This window comes from Pygocentrus nattereri, chromosome 3 (assembly GCF_015220715.1).
Source record: "Pygocentrus nattereri isolate fPygNat1 chromosome 3, fPygNat1.pri, whole genome shotgun sequence".
NCBI classification, from domain to species: domain Eukaryota; kingdom Metazoa; phylum Chordata; class Actinopteri; order Characiformes; family Serrasalmidae; genus Pygocentrus; species Pygocentrus nattereri.
In genome coordinates, this window is record NC_051213.1 from 48,322,932 (window position 1) to 48,343,728 (window position 20,797).

The 20,797-nt window shown below is 41.5% G+C and overlaps 1 protein-coding gene across 1 annotated transcript in view; it reads right to left on the reverse strand.

Moving 5' to 3' along the window:
- The window catches only part of LOC108437450 (glutamate receptor ionotropic, NMDA 2D), a 113,132-nt gene that overhangs the window by 62,452 nt on the left and 29,883 nt on the right, over positions 1 to 20,797 (reverse strand). The window contains exons 2-6 of the mRNA XM_037537187.1: positions 19,194 to 19,537; positions 17,333 to 17,539; positions 12,581 to 12,847; positions 9,494 to 9,822; positions 7,091 to 7,205 (exon numbers count right to left, since the gene is read on the reverse strand). Of these exons, the coding sequence (XP_037393084.1) occupies positions 7,091 to 7,205; positions 9,494 to 9,822; positions 12,581 to 12,847; positions 17,333 to 17,539; positions 19,194 to 19,481 (1,206 nt within the window). The 5' untranslated portion in view covers positions 19,482 to 19,537. The remainder of the gene's footprint in view (positions 1 to 7,090; positions 7,206 to 9,493; positions 9,823 to 12,580; positions 12,848 to 17,332; positions 17,540 to 19,193; positions 19,538 to 20,797) is intronic.

Below are 20,797 nucleotides of genomic sequence, written 5' to 3' on the forward strand. Positions count from 1 at the left end.
AGAGAGAGTAAGAGAGAGTGAGAGAGAGGGAGGGAGAGAGAATGAGCGAGAGAGAGAGAGAGAGGGAGAGAGAATGAGCGAGAGAGAGAGTAAGAGAGAGGGAGAGAGAGAGAGGGAGAGAGAATGAGCGAGAGAGAGAGTAAGAGAGAGAGAAAGAGAGAGAGAGAGAGTAAGAGAGAGGGAGAGAGAGAGAGGGAGAGAGAATGAGCGAGAGAGAGAGAGAGAGAGAGAGGGACAGAGAATGAGCGAGAGAGAGTAAGAGAGAGTGAGAGAGAGGGAGGGAGAGAGAGAGAGAGAGAGTGAGAGAGAGAGAGGGAGAGAGAATGAGCGAGAGAGAGAGTAAGAGAGCGGGAGAGAGAGAGAGGGAGAGAGAGAGAGGGAGAGAGAATGAGCGAGAGAGAGAGTAAGAGAGAGGGAGAGAGAGAGAGGGAGAGAGAATGAGCGAGAGAGAGAGTAAGAGAGAGGGAGAGAGAGAGAGGGAGAGAGAGAGAATGAGCGAGAGAGAGGGAGAGAGAGAGAGAGTGAGAGAGAGAGAGGGAGAGAGAATGAGCGAGAGAGAGAGTAAGAGAGAGGGAGAGAGAGAGAGGGAGAGAGAATGAGCGAGAGAGAGAGTAAGAGAGAGGGAGAGAGAGAGAGGGAGAGAGAGAGAATGAGCGAGAGAGAGAGAGAGAGAGAGAGAGAGAGAGGAGAGATTTTCTGCGTGGACTGTAATAGGCCAACGGCTAATGGCTGGTATCAATGATGAGTTCTGAGGCTTGAGACGCAACAAGCTAAGCTGAGCTGACAGGGCTTCATGAGCATCACTGAGTGATGGACATGCGACCTCTCGGCATGCTCGGGGCCAGCTGGTGCCGCCATGCTCTTTCACAGGGGCTGCCCGCTGGAGCCCATTCGGCGCTTATCGCTGTTCTCAGGTCAGCACCACCCCCCCCCCGCCTTTTCCTGTATTTCAATTTTTACCCCCCAAAGTGTGGATTTACAAACCAAAATAAATCATGTATCATTTTTATATGACCATTTATCCCTTAAGATTAAACAGGCTGTTTTTGTGCCTTTAAGACTCTAGTAAGCTCTTTTCTGATTGGAAAAAAAACAGTCCAGCCTGAAACTAAACTATTAGTATAGGACTGAAATCATAAGGTACATGGGTAAAATTTCTCCTTCTGGATACTTTGGAAGGCTGCAAAGATCTAATTGCTTCCCGACAGCCATGAACAGCACAATGTTTAATCGTTTCCGCTTCACTAACTTTATCGTTTCCACTTCAATGACTCTGCCACAGACAGGAACAACACTCTGCGTCACAGGAACGCACGGGGTTAAACCGCTCTAGGCTGAAAGGCTGGTCATGTAAATGTGCTGGTGTGACATCACAAACATGATGAACTCAAAACAGGTTGTTTTTGCTGCTGTGTTTCCATACATGGACAGAACAGTGAAAGGTACATTTTGAAAATGTTGTATTTATGTAACACATCAAACTATTTCATTGGAAAAAAATAAAATTTCTCATGATATGTGAAATAACTGCTATTCTAGCAAATGCAACACATCATGCCTGAAAACATGGGAAGCATACAAACTAGGCAGAAGGCAAACTTTCTGTCTCTGATGATGTCTCATAGATGGATCTATGTAAATCTCTGTTGATGCCAGGAGTTATTCAGTGAGCATGATTTAATTCCACTTTGCAGGAGCAGATTCTGAATGCAATGTTTGCTTTTTCTTTACCATTTTACTGAACTGTAAAGACACTGCATGGATTTGCTGCTCATTTTTGTCTATCAGTGTGGCAGTGTGGTGCGCAACTTAATAATTCTATTTTATGTTCCGGCACTGAGTGACATTGCGGTGCTTGTGACATTTTTTCCGGCTACAGTTATTATCATTGCCTTTGTCTCGCGTCAGTAGTGCTCTGCAGGGGGTGAGAGATGCTACGTCCCAGGTGGCACCTGACACACGACGGATGGCTGCTATATTCGGCGCACTGAGGCTTAAGGCCAAAGCACCACTAGTTTTCAACATGCATGAGATAACGGAACCAAATTTAGCCCAAGTTGATTTTCTTCCACTTCTCGTTCACCTTTACTGAACGCTTTTACTTGCTCAATAAAGTTCAATAAAGAAAGGCACCTGAAAATGTGTCCATTGGAATGTTTAAAGTTTTTGCTAATACCACATTCAATGATTAATATGGGATTTAATTAGAGATCAATTGTTTGGGGATAATCGCAAACACTAGACAGTTTTTTAGCAACACATTCTGAATGAAGTGATGAAGCTGAATGGGCACAAATGCATTTTGACAAGCCAATGCTCCAAATGTGGATGCTTTGTAGCACAATAAGCTAATAAATCAGAAACCATTTTACAGGTCATTTTACAGGTCCACTCGTTTTCTGCCTAGCTGTCGTTGCTGCCAACCAGAGGACCATTGAGCAAGCGATGTCAAAGCTTCCACCCAACTCAGACAGGGCGAAGCAAATTACAAACTCTATCACAAGGATGCCAAGGATTTGCATCTGTTCTCAGTGGTTGAGAACCAGGGCTTTCGCACTACACTGCACACTTTGGATCGAACCCCCACTCTCTACAACAAGGCCAAAACCAAAGGTATGAAATCACTAAAGAAAACAGGTAGAACAGCTGTAACATGGGCTGCGTGGGCACCCACTGCCACAGAATCTTATGTCACCGTAATACAGCATTTCATCGCAGATGAGTAGCAGCAGCATCTCATGTGCTCCAAAGAAGAGCAGTGAGTGAGAGTTTTCCAGTTGAGTGGCCTCATTGCTTCCGCTTGTTTTACTAGTAAAAGGTATTAGAAGTAAATTCATTATGGAGCATTACAAATACTTTGCTTTCAAAGTACCGAGTCATCACAGAGTGAGAAAAAAGAAATCTTGTATAGAAAAAAGACGCATCACAGCCCTCTGAATCATAACCAAATAGTGAGGTGCCCAGAGATCCCCACCCCTGCCTATCACTGGTCAGTTTCTGACCACAGGATCACTGTTAACCAGTTATTACTTGGGTGGTGGTCCATTCTCAGCACAGCAATGACACTGACATGATAATGTGTGTATCAGAATGAGTGTATCTGAAAAAATGTCCAGCCAAGAGCAGCTCTGTGGTCAGAAATTGACCCCTGATGATGGGCTAACACAAATTGGGCATTAACAGATGGCATACAGTCTCTAACTAAACACCAGTGAGGGAGGATTAATGTTGTGATTAAAGAGCTAAATTCTAATTATAAAAAGTAGGACAGGTAATTTACTACACAATAAATAGCATTTATTTCCTAAAGAGTTTGATGCGATATGTAAACATTGCTAAAGTCTCAAAACGTACCATCACTCCTCAAAACATACAGTTCAAATAGGAAAACTAAGCTGTAAAGTCCATTTTCAATGCATTGTTTTTGTGATGTCATGTATCATCTATTCCGCCAATAACAGTTTAGCCCCGCCTACTCACAAGGTATGATTGGTGTTTCCGCCTAGACCGCTTCTTAAATAAGGCGGCCAATCAGCTCTGTTGTATTTACATATTTCAAAAACAGCCTGTATAATTTCAAGGAATAAAAGATCAGAAAATGGTCATGTAAAAATGAATTTTGACTGTTCTTAATAAAAATTATACACGTCATAAGTGGGCATGAAGGAAGAAAGCAAAATACAAGAAAAATGTCATATGTCATATGGCTGAATTATGACTGACTGGGCTTCCTCCACTTTCTCATTTTTGGACCTCTCTTATTCCTGTTCTTGTACTGTAACTGTAACTGTAATCGCTCTCTGAGACCAGTAAGCCGTGTGGCGTCCATGTACCTCATGATTATGGCTACGACGTTTTAACATCTCACCAAGGTAGCGTGATTTGGCTGTTGTTCTTCTTCTTTTCTTTCCTCTTTAAATGAACTGTCTGGATCGAACGCATCGATACACGCTGACTGATACGCATTGACGTATTGTTACACCTCTACTGTAGGCATGCACAGTCAGCACAGTGCTGGATGTGATGCATTGTTCTCAGTTAATTGTAATGAGGTTCTCCACTGAGGAGTGCCATGGGAAATGGTTTTCTAAATGAGTGGAATGTCTTGTTGTATATCATTTTACAGCTGTTTCCTGTTGCCCACTCCCGCACAGAGTAACACAACCACCTCCTTCACTTTCGCAGACAGTGAACACACCGTATCAATCCCGAAACCCCGCATAAGTAAATCAAACACGATATTTCACACGCTGCACTGAGATTAGATTCCCATGCAAATACTGCAGCATAATCACAAAAAAACATAGCATTAATATTTATAACTGTCTGATGTTGCGCTCACTAGAGGGCAAACAGCAACAACGTGGGTTTTTCACAACCAACTGACCAAGCTCTGAAACCTTAAACATGCATCAGGATCTGACCAGGCATCCAGGCATATCTCATTCCAGACCTTTGTTTTTATGTGCTCTATTTAGCGAGGCGTGTTTTCTGAAGTCAACAGAATAGCCTAAATGTCTACACTGTGTTACTAATTTAAACAAACCAAAAAAGGAAGAAAATATGTAGGTGTTTTGGCCACAGTTAAGCCTGCGACCTTTCATCAAAATTAGCTACACTTAAAATGTGAGTGCACTGCGAATAGGTTTCATATTTATTTTCTTATGCCTTCTGAGAGTGCTGTGGCACTAGAAGCACATGTTTTTCCCTTGCTCTAGTTTACTAACACACTGAGAACCGAGCGGGATGAGCAGGCTACTTCACACGTAAAAGCAATCTGAAATAACGGCATATTCACAGTATAAAATGGTAATTTTACATATGCCGACCAGCCATAACATTACAGCCACTTCAAACTACAAACACTTCTTGTTTCTACACTCACTGTTATATATATATATATTCTGTAGTCTGAAACAGATGGACTACAGTCTGTAACTGCAAACTACAAAGTGCACCTATATGGTCAGTACAGCTCATAAAATGGACACTGAATGTAGAAACAAGGAGGTGGTTTTATTATGACGGCTGATCAGCGTAAGTAGGATGAAAACTTGAAGTATTGATTTTGCAGCATTTTAAACTAAATGGTCTCAACAATCTTAAAGACACTACACTACACCATTTCCTAAATAAAGTAAGGAAAAAAAAAAAACATGTATCAGTTCAAGTGTCACATTATTTACATACTCCAAATGCAATGGTAGCTGGCAGCCTAACATTACCTCGTCTAAATTATGTGGCTGTATTGTCTATAAAGGCAGATATATTAGACGGAACTCAATATCGGCCAACACATCATTTAAAGCCCTCAGATCAGAATGGGGGGGAAAGACCGGATCGGGACATCTCTACCAGCGATGGGCATTTGAGTCAAATTTTAAACGTATAATGCAATGTAAAGAAACTGTAAAGTACACAAAACATACACCCCTCACTTCTCCTACCCATAAATGTGGGACAGGGTGTTTCAATTGCACTGTATCTCATTTCCAGGAAAACAAAGCTTGCGAGTACTGGGCAATGTCTAAATCACCTCTGCGAGCTTATACATGTGTATGTTTCTTTGTTTGTTTATCTTTGAACGATGGCATGACTATTTAGCACCAGCCAATCCCAGGCATTGTTGTAGAGTTTTCATCCGCAAAGCTCACCCAGGTGCCATGTGTGCAACATGACAGATGAAGCTACCACACAGCTGTACATTTTCACTGTAATTACAGCATATATAATTACAGGAAAATGTCGTCTCTGCAAGACGTTTACTGAGGCCTTACGGTTACTGTACGGCGTAGGTGAACGGGATGCAGCACCCAAACATTTGAAACAATTGGTTTTAATGACAGTGCACATACCGCACCCGACATTCAGCAACTTCCAGCAGGACTCACACTCACACAGCGCCTCGCGTTACTACTGGACTCAACGACACCCAGAACCAGACCTCAAACGCCAGAGTAGGGGGCTTGAAATTCACACAGTGGCTGTATTTACATGCAAAGATTTTTGTCAATCTGATTGAATACATTCTGATTAAGACTGATTATATATGTGATTATATATGATATACGTGTTTATATCTCACTCTACTCAAACATTTGATGGAAAATCTCCATTTACATTTACACTACAAGTAATCCGATCCAGAATTACATGCAATTACGTGAGCACCACTTAGTGTGGACATTACCATGACAACCAACATCACGTGAGGTCCAGAGTGAGATGAGCAGCAGTGAGCAGTGCTTGTGGTTTTTATTACATTAAAATGATGTCAGACTCAGAAAAACGTCCTTCACATGTCCTTATTAAAGAAGGCCGAGAGGAAGACGTCGTGCTCTGAGACTCACAAGCTGGACGTCCGTCCCACCGCCGTCTTTTAAAGACCAGAGCATGAACTTCACTGTGACTCACTGTGACTCACTGTGACTCACTGTGACACGACGCCCATGCAGAACGGACTTAAACTTTCCAAAAGGGAATGTAAGCAGATACAGTCGTCTACACGGATATTATTCTTTATTTAACAGATTATTTTGAGGATTATCCACCTCATTCAATTGGATTGAAACTGTATTCGGACTAGTCTTTTCCAATTGAGGTGTTTACCTCGACGTGTTCAACTCTACTTGATCTATCAATCGGATTATTACAGATTTTTAGGCTGCATCTAAATCGTTATTAAACACAAATTCTAATCTAATTTTAATTTCCAATTCTAATCTTTTACATCAATAACTGTTACTAGCCTAGTAATATTACAACTTTCTTGTACCTTTAGCTTGAAAACAGTGAGTCTGCTTATATGATTTCAATGGATTATAGTTATTTTCCCTGACTAAAGGTACTGAGATGCACAGAGGGTCCCACCCCAGTGACAGCTTCATTCCTTTTTTTCTGAGAATGTATGCAGAACTGACAAAGCCTTTTATTCAGAAAAGTATTGTGAATCCCAGCCACAGGATCATCTCGGTATGCTCTCTACCGCGTGACCAATTAGCAGCTGCTCAAAACCACCAAGTAAGACCATGGTAAAATCACAGTGACCTGAAAAGAAAGTGAATAAAATAGAACTGTCATTATTTCTTACGTCTTCCCAGCCACTCCCGGATGTGTAGGAGATGACATCCAGAAAGGGATTGGCCAGGTATCCATCGCTATTGAAGGAGTAATCCCTCCCACCCAGGGTGATGTTACTGAAGTATCTGCAAATGAGAGGTAGAGGAAAGAAAAGTAATGAGAAGAAGAGAAGTGGTGGGAGACATCAGCACATATCCTAAACTGGTTGCACAATCGAAAGTTTGACATTTTCTATAATCGCCTCAATGTAATCTTTTCATGTCAAATCCTACATGTGTCAGTATTTCAGTTTTCCATCTGATCTGGAGATGCGACCAGCCAGACGGAGCTTTCGGAAGCTGTGGACTCCATAACTGCCCTTTTGCTGTTATCTGTATTTGCAAAAAAATCCGTTCTATGCATCGGTAACTCATCAGAGTACAGAGGGATGAAGTGAACTGGAGTCACCTTTTCTAATCTTAAGCTTTATTTAAACTGCTTTTCCCATCTTGTTTCTCTTCAGTGAGCGCCAGCTCATTTAGAGCTCTGCTGTTTCTCCCCTTTCCACCTCTGTGACCTGCTTAAACGTCAGGGTGTGCTGGTCTCTCTTAGGGAGAGAGGAGAGGACGTACGGGGCCCGGAGGTATGCTGTGCTCACTCTAATTACTGGATATGCCATACAGGGTAAACTCATTTATTATAAATGCAACAAAACGTATAAAAGTGAATGCTAAAACGTAACCTCGAGCTAAACCAGATGATCTTTGAACACAGCGCCTGGAGATGCAGGCAAAGGAAGTGATTTGCCTGGTAGGGGAAAGTTCACCCACTTAACACGGCCTTGCTGTTTTCACTTACAATACGCTTTCACATGCTGCAGTGTTCCAGATCATTTCTAAGACAGTGATTACAGTTAAGACAAGACTGATTTGCTTTAACCCCTTAAACCGCAAGCTTATTATTCAGCTGTTAATCTTAAGGCTTATTAAGGCTTCCATTAAATATTTAATGAGTTCTGTGATGTGTTCTGTAGTTATGACAGTGAGGAACTGAAGTGTGGACCTGAATACAGAGCCCTAGGGGTTAAACGGATGATTCAGCCAAAATTGCCACCCTGGCCAAAAATGAATGGAAGTTTTCAGGGCATGAATCCCAGCAGTTAGCATAGCTCTTGTGCCGCGCCAGCTTCCATTCATTGTTAACCACATTAGCATTCTTGGCTGAACTATCCCTTTAAGAGATACACCTTCCTGCTCTAGACGCAGCTTTTCATCCGCGATTATCGGAGCTTGGGGAAGAGCCATCCTCGGCTCCGGTACCCACTACAGTGCTTTCTAGAACTCCCTAAGACTGGCTTTACGTCGTGAAACTTCAAAGCAACTTTAGTTGCTTGAAACCTAAATTTTACGTGCACTGCACATAAACGCGATATAACACTTTATTTGGATCGTCCCCTATAGATGACGTACTGATACCTAAATTATTAACAATCTTTTTGGTGATAGTTGATCAACAGCATTAAGGTGAGAGTTACATTTAGGAGTAGGTCTAGGTTTTGCCTTGAGGTCAGGATTAGGATTAGGTTTAGGATTAGGGACAGATTAAATACAATCTTTCACATTGCATCTTCGAGTTCTGTTGCATTTAATAGATATTTAGTTGAAAGTTAAAGACAGACTGAGCATCTACAAAGCATTTACCATAGACCATCCATATAAAGTGGTACCACATTCACTTAACTACAATCATTTAGCTTTCCGACAGCCAATCAAAATGCAGATAATGTACCGACTTCAATCAGTATGCTGTGGACAAGAAAACAAATCTGGCGAATGGCCTGTTGGACAGTTAAAGAGAATTTGGTTTGTCAACCAAAACTATCGTGCAAAGCTTAATGTATAATGTTAATTATTTGTAGTGAGCTAGCCAACCAGCTAACGTTAATAATGACAGCCATTTCTATTGTATATACACAGTCGCATGCAAGGTTGAACACCCCTGGCCGCTACAGGGAATACGTTTAAATATGCCATTTTTTTCTGCAATTTTAGTGCACAATTGATAGTTATTTGCTCAAAGTTGAGTTTAGCATAATAAACAAATAAAAGATAAAATACAAAATGTGCTACAACTTTTATACATTTTTTCCAAACGGTTAAATTCTGCTAATAAACAGTATTGGCTTTAAAATGTCCAGACGTTTGTTCCCTGCGGGGAGCTGTAACAGTGAGAGCTGGAAATATTATAGAAATATATAAATAACAAAGATGATTTTATACAGCCAGAGTTACAGGATGAAAAACACTAGCAGCTATTTTAGCTGTGAACTTTTGCTGTAGGAGTAACTGAAGATGTTGCAGGAGATTAAGATTATTTTAAAATGTTTAACGTAACATCATGGTGAGAAAGCTTTTTCGTGTAAAACCAAGCTTACTTCATTCTCCCACGAATCTTCTGAGTCCTGTTGCCATCTGTCTGACAGTTGGTGACAAAGTGCGGCCCACCTGTGGCCCCATAGTCCTTGCGCAGGGCCACAGCCCCGTGAGTGAGGACGGAGACTCCACGTGCAATACGGCGGCGCGGCTCATCCCTCCAGCCCTGTGGCCGCACGGCAAACAGCCGATTAGGCAGCCCAGTCAGGCCGAGCTCGGACAGAGCCGGACCCACCACGAACCAAATGTGAGATGCTCCCGCCTGACCTGCGGCCCACGCTGCATGGAACACCTGCTCGGCCTCCTCCTGAGAGCAGTACAGCAGGCGCACCTGGGGGAGAGAGACAGAGAGCGAGGAGTTAGGAGAGAGAGTTTGGGGACAGACAGTTAGCAGAAAGAGAGTTAGGGCAAAGAGACAGAGAGAAAGAGAGAGACAGAGAGTTAGAGAACACAGAGAGAAAGATAGGAGAGTTAGGAAAGAGAGAAAGAGAGAGCGAGAGTTAAGGGAGAGAATTAGTAGAGAGAGAAACTGAGAAAGCGAGCTAGGAGAAAGCATTAGAGAGACAGCAGAAACAAAGAGGGAGATTTAGGAGGGGGGTTGGGAGGGAGAGTGGGGGGGGAGTGAGAGAGAGAAAGAAGTGAGAGAGGTAGTAGAGAGAAAGAAAGAAAGATAGAGGGAGAGTTAAGTGACAGAAGAGAGAAAGAGAGAAACAGAGGGAGAGTCAGCAGAGAAAGTTAGCAGAGAGAGAGAGAGAGAGAGAGAGAGAGAGAGAGAGAGAGGGAGAGAGAGAGAATGAGAGAAAGGCAAAAAGGAGCGGTCACTGAAAACAGACAGTAAAAAAAAGGAAGAGATGATGTAAGGAGGACATATAGATATAACAGGACAGAAGGGGAAATTGGAGAGATTTGGGAAGAGAGGAGACCCAAAAATCAGACAGTACAAGAGGAAGAGGAGACAACATTTGCATACCTGTCTCATAAATCTGAAGGAGACGAATAATTATACTCATAAAAGGTGGTGGCACATGCCTGGGGAGAGAGCTGGTGAGAGAGAAAGGTGGAAGGATTGGAGGCAAAATGAGCCCAGTGGGGAATAAGAGACGAGCGAGTGGAAGAGTAGAACGGGGAGTGCAGAATGAGGCGAGAGAGAGGGACTGAGGATTTGGACTATTTATCCTTTATTGAGATTAGAGCTATAGGGCCTAAGAGAAATAGCCACGCACGGGGGGGGGGGGGTTTGGGGGCATGGAGTGGGGGCAGGAGAAAGCGAGGGATTTGGAAATAGAGCACATGAGATACTGACAAAGGAGTGAGGAGAAGAGAAGCTCTTTGTATTCTTGTGTCTATATGTTGGTGTCAAGTTGCACATATATACACTAAATCTGTACACACTTTCAGCCACCTGTTCATCTAATGTTCACTCTGAAATCGAGGCTATTCATTGCTTACATGGCCAACACCCACCAGCAGGCCCAAAGTACTATTACACACTTCTATAATCTAAGAACAGCTCAGCCAGTTTACATTGAAGTCCCTGTAGTTACTGAATAATAAGCCTTAGTATGTAATAAATCTGGGATTTTAATTGGTTAGTAGGAGACCCCTTTTGCTGCACCAACAGCCTACTGTTACTCCTCTTAGTGTTTTGCTGTCTACTCTTCTAGGAAGGTTTAAACTACATGTCAGAACCCTGCTGTGAGGGTAAATTTGACCCCAGGGTTTTAATATTTTACACACATTTGTTTTGGATGATACTGATATATAATTTTATTATGTTAAAAAAACGTCAGGGCCGTAAGCTAACACAGCCACACCTGTAGTGGTGTGAGAACCATTGATAGTGCAGGGCATGAGTGAGTGTTCTTCAGATCGATGGAGAATGTGGACAGTTTATGGTTCTATATAGTGGCAAAAAGAACTGTGCTATTGTTACCAACTTGACATTCTGGTACTATATAGAGCCGTTTACAACACGTTCTCCATCAATCTAAAGAACCCTTTCACAACGCAAAGAACCATTTAATCATGCTAAAGGGTTCTCTGAATGTTCATGGTTCTATATAGAAGGACCAGCATCTTTAAGAGTGCAACATGATACTGAACTGTATCGTAATACTGTGTACAGCCTTTATGGCACATTTTATATTTTACATTTTACTTTTTGTCAATATGTAAACAGAAATTACGTACTAAAATTTGTAAAAAAAATAAAATAAAAAAGGGTCATATGTAAGTCTCTTCCCTGTAAGGGAGGATTTAGCTCATTTTCACTGCATTTCACTTATGCTGCATTGAAAAACATCCTGAATCGAGATGTAAACACATCATATTGAACCAAACTATGAATTATGAATCATTGCACCCCTGGCGTATAGGTGTATTTGTGCACTGGGCTGAGGAACCACACATGGGTGTAATTGAGCAAGACCACTGGCTGGTTTTGGCTGCCAAAGGGGCAGGCAGGTCTGCTGGCTGAGGCTAATGCACAAGGCACTGGGCTGCAGTGCCACAGGCTCCGAGTTATATTAACACTGACACCAGTGCACTGGGACCCACACGGTACAATAACAACCCCCAGCACACCCACACACCCACACACAATAACAACCCACAGCCAGGGAGAGGCAAAGGACAGCCACATATACACAGAAAAAAAGGAAGGAGAGAGAGAGAGAGAGAGAGAGAGAGAGAGAGAGAGAGAGAGAGAGAGAGAATGGACTGAACAGAGAGGTCAGAGAGGGAAAGGGCAAAACAAGCAAGCATGGAGGATGGGAATGGAATGAAAGAGTAAGGATGGGGAAGAGAAAAGGAATTAGAGGAAATGAGAACTGGGGAATGGGAGACACGCAGAGGAGACGGAATGTCAGAAGGAGACCTGATGGGAGATGAAGGTGAGACTATGTAAAAGAGAATGAGTGATAGAAGGAGAGAGGGGCACTAGAGGAGAGAAAATGGACCAGAGCGAGGCATAAGGAGAGAAATAAATGGACAGATCAATGACAGTGTGTGGGTTAGAAGAGGAGGGAGTGAATTAGTGCAGTGAGCGAGCGAGTGAGTGAAGGTAACACGTGTCTCTCGTCCGTCCACACCTGCGCCTCGTTCTCCTTCAGCAGCCTACGTGTGCGGGCTCCGCCTGGGTCGTCAGTTAAATTCAACATCACCACACTCTTCTTCTCCCAGCCGATGAAGGAGCCGTCCGTCAAGCCCTCCACCACAGACAGGAAGTCCTGGTAACCGTGGTGACGCGTGGAGACCACTGAGAAGGCCGTCCAGTCGTACTCCTCCAGCACCTCGAAGATCACTTCCAACTGAAGAGCAGTGGAGGTGCTGAACTGCAGGAAGATGGAGCCCGTCTCCTGAAAAGAGGGGTGGAAGATGGAGGCTAAACGTTTTTTAACACTATTTTCAAATGGCTCTATAAAGAACCATGAGCACTCTAAGAACACTTTGCATGATAAAAGGGTTCTTTGCACTGTGAAATGGTTCTTCATATTGATGGAGAATGTGTTGTACATGGTTCTCTACAGCACTAAAAATGGTTCTTCCCTTGTTACAATTTCAAGCTTGTAACAACAGCACAAGCCTTTTAAGTGCTATACAGAACCCTTCTCCAGAAGGTTCTATATAGAATCATAAACACATTCTGGTCCACCAATCTAAAGAACCCATTCACAATGCAAAGAATCCTTTAATCATGCACAGGGTTCTTTAAGGGTTCATGGTTATATATAAAAACTTTTTTTTTCACTAATAAACCCTTGAAGAATCATCTTTTTAAGAGCATTTTTAAAAAGTTAAAAATAGGATTGCATTGTTTCGATCCAAATAATTTTATTTACATCAATTCACCATGATTCATCAAAACGCACACACATAATCTCGTATGAAAACTAGTCTTATATTGCAACAACAGTAAAAACACAATATACACACGTATACAACAGTTTGGACACTGCTGATGAAAACAATTTACCACATTCTCTACAGGGAACCAAGTTAAATCTAACATTTTGCTGTGAAATTTAATGCACAGTTTCTGGTTTAGCTTATTGGGGAAAAAAAACATTAAATATAAAATGTGGCATAACTTTGGTACAGGCCACATTTTATATTTTATTGTTAAATTCATCAAATAAACAGTAATTGCGCATTAACATGTGCAGACGTGTCTTCTCTGCAGAGAAGGTGTCAAGATAATCACCAAAATGTAATGTGAACAGGGCGCGCAAACTTCTGCAAATGTTAAATAAAACATTTACTAAATTAAGAATTGACAAGTTCTCACAAGGTGATATTTAAAATGACAATGAGAAAAGTTAACCATAAAAAAGTAAGTATTTATCTCACTAATATTTCATCATTATCTCATAATTGTAACTCATAATTCTAATCAAATCAATTCCACACGACCAAGGATGCATCTTTTCTTTCTAACCAGCTCTGTTTCCATTTGTGTCGTTTTTCAGTTTTTGACATCATTAGAAGAAAAACGCCTGTTGCTCTTTACATTGTGTGTGAAACTCATGATGAACTGATCTATAGAAACAGCCCATAATGACTTGGAATAAACTCTGGTTCCGTTGACTTACATTAAATGTAAAGTAGGTTTTTTCCTTCGCCTGTAAAGTTACCATCATGAGGTTCTGTTCCGACAGCAACGATGTGTTCGAGGCCATATATTATTTAATAATATATGTACTTTTAATAAGTAATATATAGTCTAAAACTTTATCTATACACATGCATATACACATACATAGAAGTATACATATATGGCTGCTGGCAGGACAAAACCTTCTATCTTCATTTTTGTCATTTTCCATTTTTCAAAAAAGGCAGTTGCTCTTTATGTTGTGTCAAAATTTCATTATGCATGGTCCAACAGAAAAGGTTCAAAATTAGTAAAAGTAAATAGAGAATTTTTTTTTTTAACCATTTCTGTTTGACCATGTATGATGAAACGATCCTTTCTCTGTCTTGTCTCAGTCTCAGCCACTCTTGGTCTCGGTCTTAACTTGGCTCTAGTGCTCTTGTCTACAGCACTATTTCATTTAAACCAATATTCCACCCTCCAGTACCTGCAAAGTGATTAAAAGTGGGAAAGATGACTACACTTCCCATGTCTCCAAGTCAATTCGTTCTCTCTCTAAGGCATCATGGGGGCTGAATTTCTTATAAAATGTTTCTTAACATGACAGCAGCTGCGATTAACTGCAGGGTGATTGAGCCTCCTGCAGAGTAATTAAGGAGAAAAAAAAAAACACGTTTCCCATGACTACTGTCTCCTCACTCTCCGTGCGCATCATCATGGGAATCGAATTTCTTATGAAGTGTTTCTTAAACGGGTGGCCACTGCAGCAACCAGAGTCGGCGATGAGGGAAATATAGCTCCAAATGGGTCTCGTATGGCCGCTGGGGGCGAGTCACACACAGATTTAAATATCATTTGGGGAGACGGCGCCAGGTCTGTGTTAGCGACACGGCTTCAAAGCGACATCAAAGAGATCTGCTATCTCAGTGGAGTAAATAGTTTTAAAAGAGGTATTTGTGAACACAAATAGTTCTGCTGCTTTTGGCTTTGTTTTTCACTCGTTTGGTCCACGATAAACAAGAACACATGCGCGCCACCGAACTCCGAATCAAAGTTTCACGCTGGAACAGCTTAGGAGTAAATCACACAGCCTGCAGCACAGATGTCTGACCTCTAGTCATGCTATTTATCTAAGAGGGTCTGCCAGCACTGCTAGCACCTCCTACACGTACCAGCCAGCCCAGACCATTCCCCTGAGACCGCAACTGTGGTTCTATCTGCGTCCTTTCACCAGCTACTGTAGGTAGTGTCTCTAACAAACAATGCCTGAGAATACAGAGCAGCAGCGCACGAACCAGCTAATAAGCTCCAGAGCTCATTAACCCCGCTTGCCGTAGGGTGGGGAGATGTTTTTGAGACGTTTCCTTGGCAAGTCTTGCATTGCTTTCCTCCTGGGACTGCCTGGCGCCCGTCAAAGACAACATCTACGACATATCAGCAACGTTAAGCGTTTGAGCAATGGTACAGTGTTTGCGAGGGCCGCGTTTAGTTCCTCATCAAATTTTTATTGCCTCTAAAATCTATCCGGCTGCTTCTGCATTCCATTGTGGACGCAAATGGTAAATGGATGTGGGTACGCACACAAAAGACATTTACACGCTAAAGAGCCCAAAATCATGTAAGACCAAATTTTTGTTGCTTTTTGAAATAAGGGTTTGATGTAGTATGTAAACATCATTAAAGTTTTAAAGCATACTGTTCACTCCTCAGTCCATACAGCTCATATATGGAAGCTAAGCTTCAAAAACAGCCCATTTGGAGTTCACAGCTTTTGTGATGTCCTTAAAAACCATTTTCCTATGTCTGCCTATTCAGCCTACAGCAGCTTTGCCCCACCCACTCACAATGAAGTTATAAGGAATGTTACAGGGTAATACTGCATTTGGATGGTCCACTTTAGATTCTTTGTAGATACTTAATTTACTTTCAAGTTACATTCAATTAAATATCTACTAAACTGACCATAATCTTTGTTGACTCTATACCTGGCTCTAAGCCTAAACATAACCCTAACCTCAACCCAAAACCTAAATCGGGGGTGTCCAGTTTTATCCACTGTGGCTGCAGGTTTTGATTCTAAATAAGGTGGAGCTCACCTGATCATGCTTGTTTAATCAATTGGTCTCAGTCTTAAAACAAATGATCAGGTGAGCTCCTGTTCTGTTGGAATGAAATACTGCACCCACACCGGCCCTTCATGGATAAGATTGGACAATAATAATTAGTAATAATATAAATTAGAATCAGTTTCAACAGATAGTCTGTTAACAATTTGAACATCTGCAGATAATCTATAAGGGACTATAGTGGACTATCCAAATAAAGTGAAACCTGTTACATCTCAGATTTGTTTTTTGAATGAAGTGGAATACAGGTCAGCCATTCAGAACATAGCTCATTTGCATATACACTACCACTCAAAAGTCTGGGGTCACTGATTTCGTTCATACAAAAACAGTTTCTTTAAAGACACATGTATAAAATGAATCTACGATGAAACTAATTTCTTCCAAGTTTCAAACAGTTTGTAGGAAACTGTAAAAATGAAGACATTTTTAATGATAAAGAGACCCAAAATGATTTCAGGATAACTGACATATCTGTACTGCTTTGAGAAAGAACTTATAAAGAAACTGATGTCCACAATGCCTCATATTTGAAAACTCATAATCTCACTAGTTAAACAGCTATTTATAGTATTTATGCGACAAAGAAGTCCACTAAAATTTTACCATGTCCTATTTTAATGTTGTTCCCAAAACACTGTAAACTCTGAATGAAGTATTAGTTTAAGTTTTGGGGTCTAGTTCATAGCATTTCAATCTACACTGTATGAGCTATTACTGAATAACTATGATTATTAAGACAGGACTTTTGAGTTTTAGTGTACATTGGCTAAAGACAGTTTAATTCCGAGGGATAAAGAGAGGTTGGAAATTGAAAATACAAAAAAAAGTTTTTGCCGCCTAACACAAAAGTAAAAGAAAGGGCAATTGTAAGACATGGGCCCTTTAAAACTAGCACATTTCAGCTGCCTGGAAAGCTACATTAGTAGGTTGTAGTCATGGAACCGCTTCTATTTCAATGAAGACAGCATCAGCTCATTAGAACTCCAATCAAAACTAGTGTGGGTTATAAGAGTTTGATTTTCATTTAAAACTCTAAATGGACTCAACTAAACTGACCCCATTGTCTCATCTTGCTGACAGCATTGTCTTAGACATCAGATGAGCTGTAATCCTCGTCATACCTGTGGCACCCTGCCCAAGCTTGCTCCCCCTCCCACAGCCACGATGGGAAGTCCGGTCTGGGCCGAAACAAACTCCAGCATGGGAGCCAATGGGCCAGAAGCCAGCGGGAGGGGCCTTTCGTCCTCATAAACCAGCCCCTGCAAGGGCCTGGCTGCCAGCAGGTCACACAGCTGGGAGAGTAGCGTCCTGGGGCTGCTGTCATTCACCTGCAACCCATAGAGATTCAGTTCAGATGGGTACTGAAGCCACTTTACTTTCACTTATATACTGAGTCTTATACTAACTTTGTCTAAGTGAAAACACACAGTGTCACCATTATTATCACTATCATTATCTATCATGGTTAAAAAACAAATTTACAGAGTCATCATCTTATCTTAAATGTAGTCAATCAAGACATTTTTGGTGTCTCAGGTCTGCCCTGTAATGTAGCATCTAATATAATATATATTATATATATTAATATAATCTAATCTAGCATGTAATAGAAGTTTCCTGCAACACAAAAATTGTGAATACTTTCGTAGCAGCTGTTTCTAGGTCACACATGCTTTTCAGAAAACTAGCAAAAATCCCATTTGACTGAATGTACTTTGCTGGACTTTAGATTTGCGTAACTTTGAGTTTCCAGTTTAAAATGAAGCACTAATGAGCTTGACTATGTTGCTGTAGCTGAACAAAACTAGGCTGATGGGAAATGAAAACAAATCTGTCATCATGCTAACATTAATCCAATTACACCACAAAATCTTCACTGAGCTATAATAATGGTCTGACCTTTCACAAGTGCTAAACAAATATCATTTGAAATGATTAACTATTTTTGTGGACTACACTTCCACAGGTTCAACACTCCTCGGGGAGTCTTGCCAGTATTCTGTACACCTTGTCCAATTCCTCAGTTATGAAAGAATGCATTTGTGTGTAGCCTGGAGCGGTCAGTTATCACACACTTGCAATTGTCCAGCAGCTTATGTGGGCTCATTATAAAATTGCATTGTTGGTTTCCGAGACTGCATAGCGTGCTACTATCTATAAAAATACATAAAACTTGTTACATGGTGAACAACTGTAGTAGCACTTCTCTTAGAACCTGGATTTTGTCTGTACTTTTGCCCAAGTCTATAGATACCAGTGTGTCATACAGTGTCAGAAACCATGAAAGCAAGTGTATTGGAGATTGCTTAACAACTGGGCCTTAAAATTAGTTGTTCTTGCATCAGAATCACAATGAAAAGAATGTGTTTTTAAATTGGATTTATATATACATTATTAATTAATGTTGTCTTAGCAAATTTTAAGTGGGGAAGCTTAACCTAATGACTCCCAGCTTGTATCAGTCTGGCACACTGCATTCAACATTCACGCCTGAAAAAAAGGGTTGTGCTGGTCTTCTTGGAAAAAAAGACTGTTTTATAGAAAATAATCCCATTTACTTTGCAATATTGGTCAAAAAAATTGCAATTAGATATGTTTCCCATATCATTCAGCCCTACTTAGCAACTCAATACGGTTTGAGGCAAGTATGTAATGATTCAGGCATGCCGTTTGCCTGATGCTAATTGATGGGACATAAGCCTCCATTACCATTCAGCTACACTAGCCTCAAATCTCCAGTGTAAAACTAAGGAAGCCAAATTCAGACACTAAAAATGTTTTGGATGCCTGATTATATTCAGGGAAGAGAAGAAACAGTGTATATTTGATTTCTGGCCATGCAGTTGCTTCAGTTCACATTCACTCTTACATTTGCTTTATGTTTACCTTCGAGATCAGATTGAGGTTGCAGCAAACATCACATAAAACTGTAGTATCTGTCCCTGAGTGTGTGAGGTTTGCTGTTGACCTTTCCGAACCCACCTGAAGCCAGATGACGTTAGCAGAGCCCCACTGGGTGACGACGCTCTCTCCGAAGCTGCTGTGCACTCGGCCGAAGCCAGGGTACAGCACTCTGCCCCCGGCCGCTGCGGCCCCCGCGTCCCCCTGAGCCCCGGAGCCCGCATGGATCACCGCGATGTTGAAGTGCATCGAGGCCACCGGGTCCCGCTCTCGCTCGCGGGGGCGGAGCAAGAGGTGAGGGGAGGAGTCCGTCAGCCCCACCCATTCCACCAGAGCCAACAGGAGAGAGAGGGCAGGTACTGTGACCATGGCAACAGACAGGGAGGCCAGGGGAAGCGGCAGCAGAGGACGCAAACAGCGAATACCTGTGAGAGAGAGAGAAATGAGAATGGTGATTAGAATGAAAAACTAGCCACAGGGTAATGTGAATGATAGCTGACAAGGGGGTTGATCATAGTATGACTGGAAACACATACACACAAAGAGCGAGACAGGCTCAGTGTGGAAAGACAGACAAAGAGAGACAGAATAAGAGCGAGCAAGAGAGAGAGTGAAACAGGGAAAGAGAAAAGAACAGAAAACGAAATAGACTTTATTCAGGCCACAGGCTGAAATGGAGCAATACAGGGAAGAAAATAGAAACAGAGAAAGAGAGCGTAATTGATAGAGGGATATGGCTGCGCTGCAAGGAACAGCATGTGTATGTGTTTGTGTGTGCGTTTATAAACAGCAGACGAAGAGCAGGCAGTGGTTATTACGGCAAATGAATTATATATATTTGCAGGGCTCGATTTTAGGGGGGATGCGAAGGGATGCCATCCCCCAGTCAAAGACAAAATGACAAAAACCATCCTCTTGTAAAATGACCACCCCCCCCTTTCCATCTTCTTTGGATTAATGTGATATAATTTAAGATGTCTAATATCAATGTTTTAATTCCAGCCAGAGATTTACGCACCAAAGGGGGGTTCTACATGTCAAACAAACAAGTTATGATCAGGCAGAGTGCGCGCATCCACTGAAGAAGTCCTATATATTATGGCACACTTCCATTTTTCACTGGTTCTGCTATGGAGTGTCTGGTACAGCGTGTGCACTCACCATCAGGGTTGCCAGGTTCTCCTGCTGAACTGGGCTAGTTTTAAGATGTAGTCGTGGGAAAAATGTACAGTTTCAGTTTCCGTTGGATGACTTTTAGCAAACTTTGGTTTGCTATGCTGAGTGTTGGTATCATGCCTGATGGTCTAAATGTTGTTGGTAATATCCGAAGAGAGTTTTGTTAGAACAAAATACTGAACCAACATGTCAAGAGAATTATTTTTATATTTATATATTTTTTGTCTTATTAATACTTTGCAATACTTTGTGAATTGCTCATGACTTCAAACACTGTTTATCATTAATAAGTTAAAATCTATTCAGAGAATAAACAGCCTACAATTCTAAGTACATGGTGAGCCTATTCAAGAGAGATATGCATTACATTAATTACTGTTTGAAGTGTTTATGACCATAAAGCACTCATGACTAATACTAAATCTTCCCTGAATATATACAAAAATATATCAGTAGCATTTATTAACCGTAGAGTAATATTACATATTCAGGAAGATCTTGTAGAATAT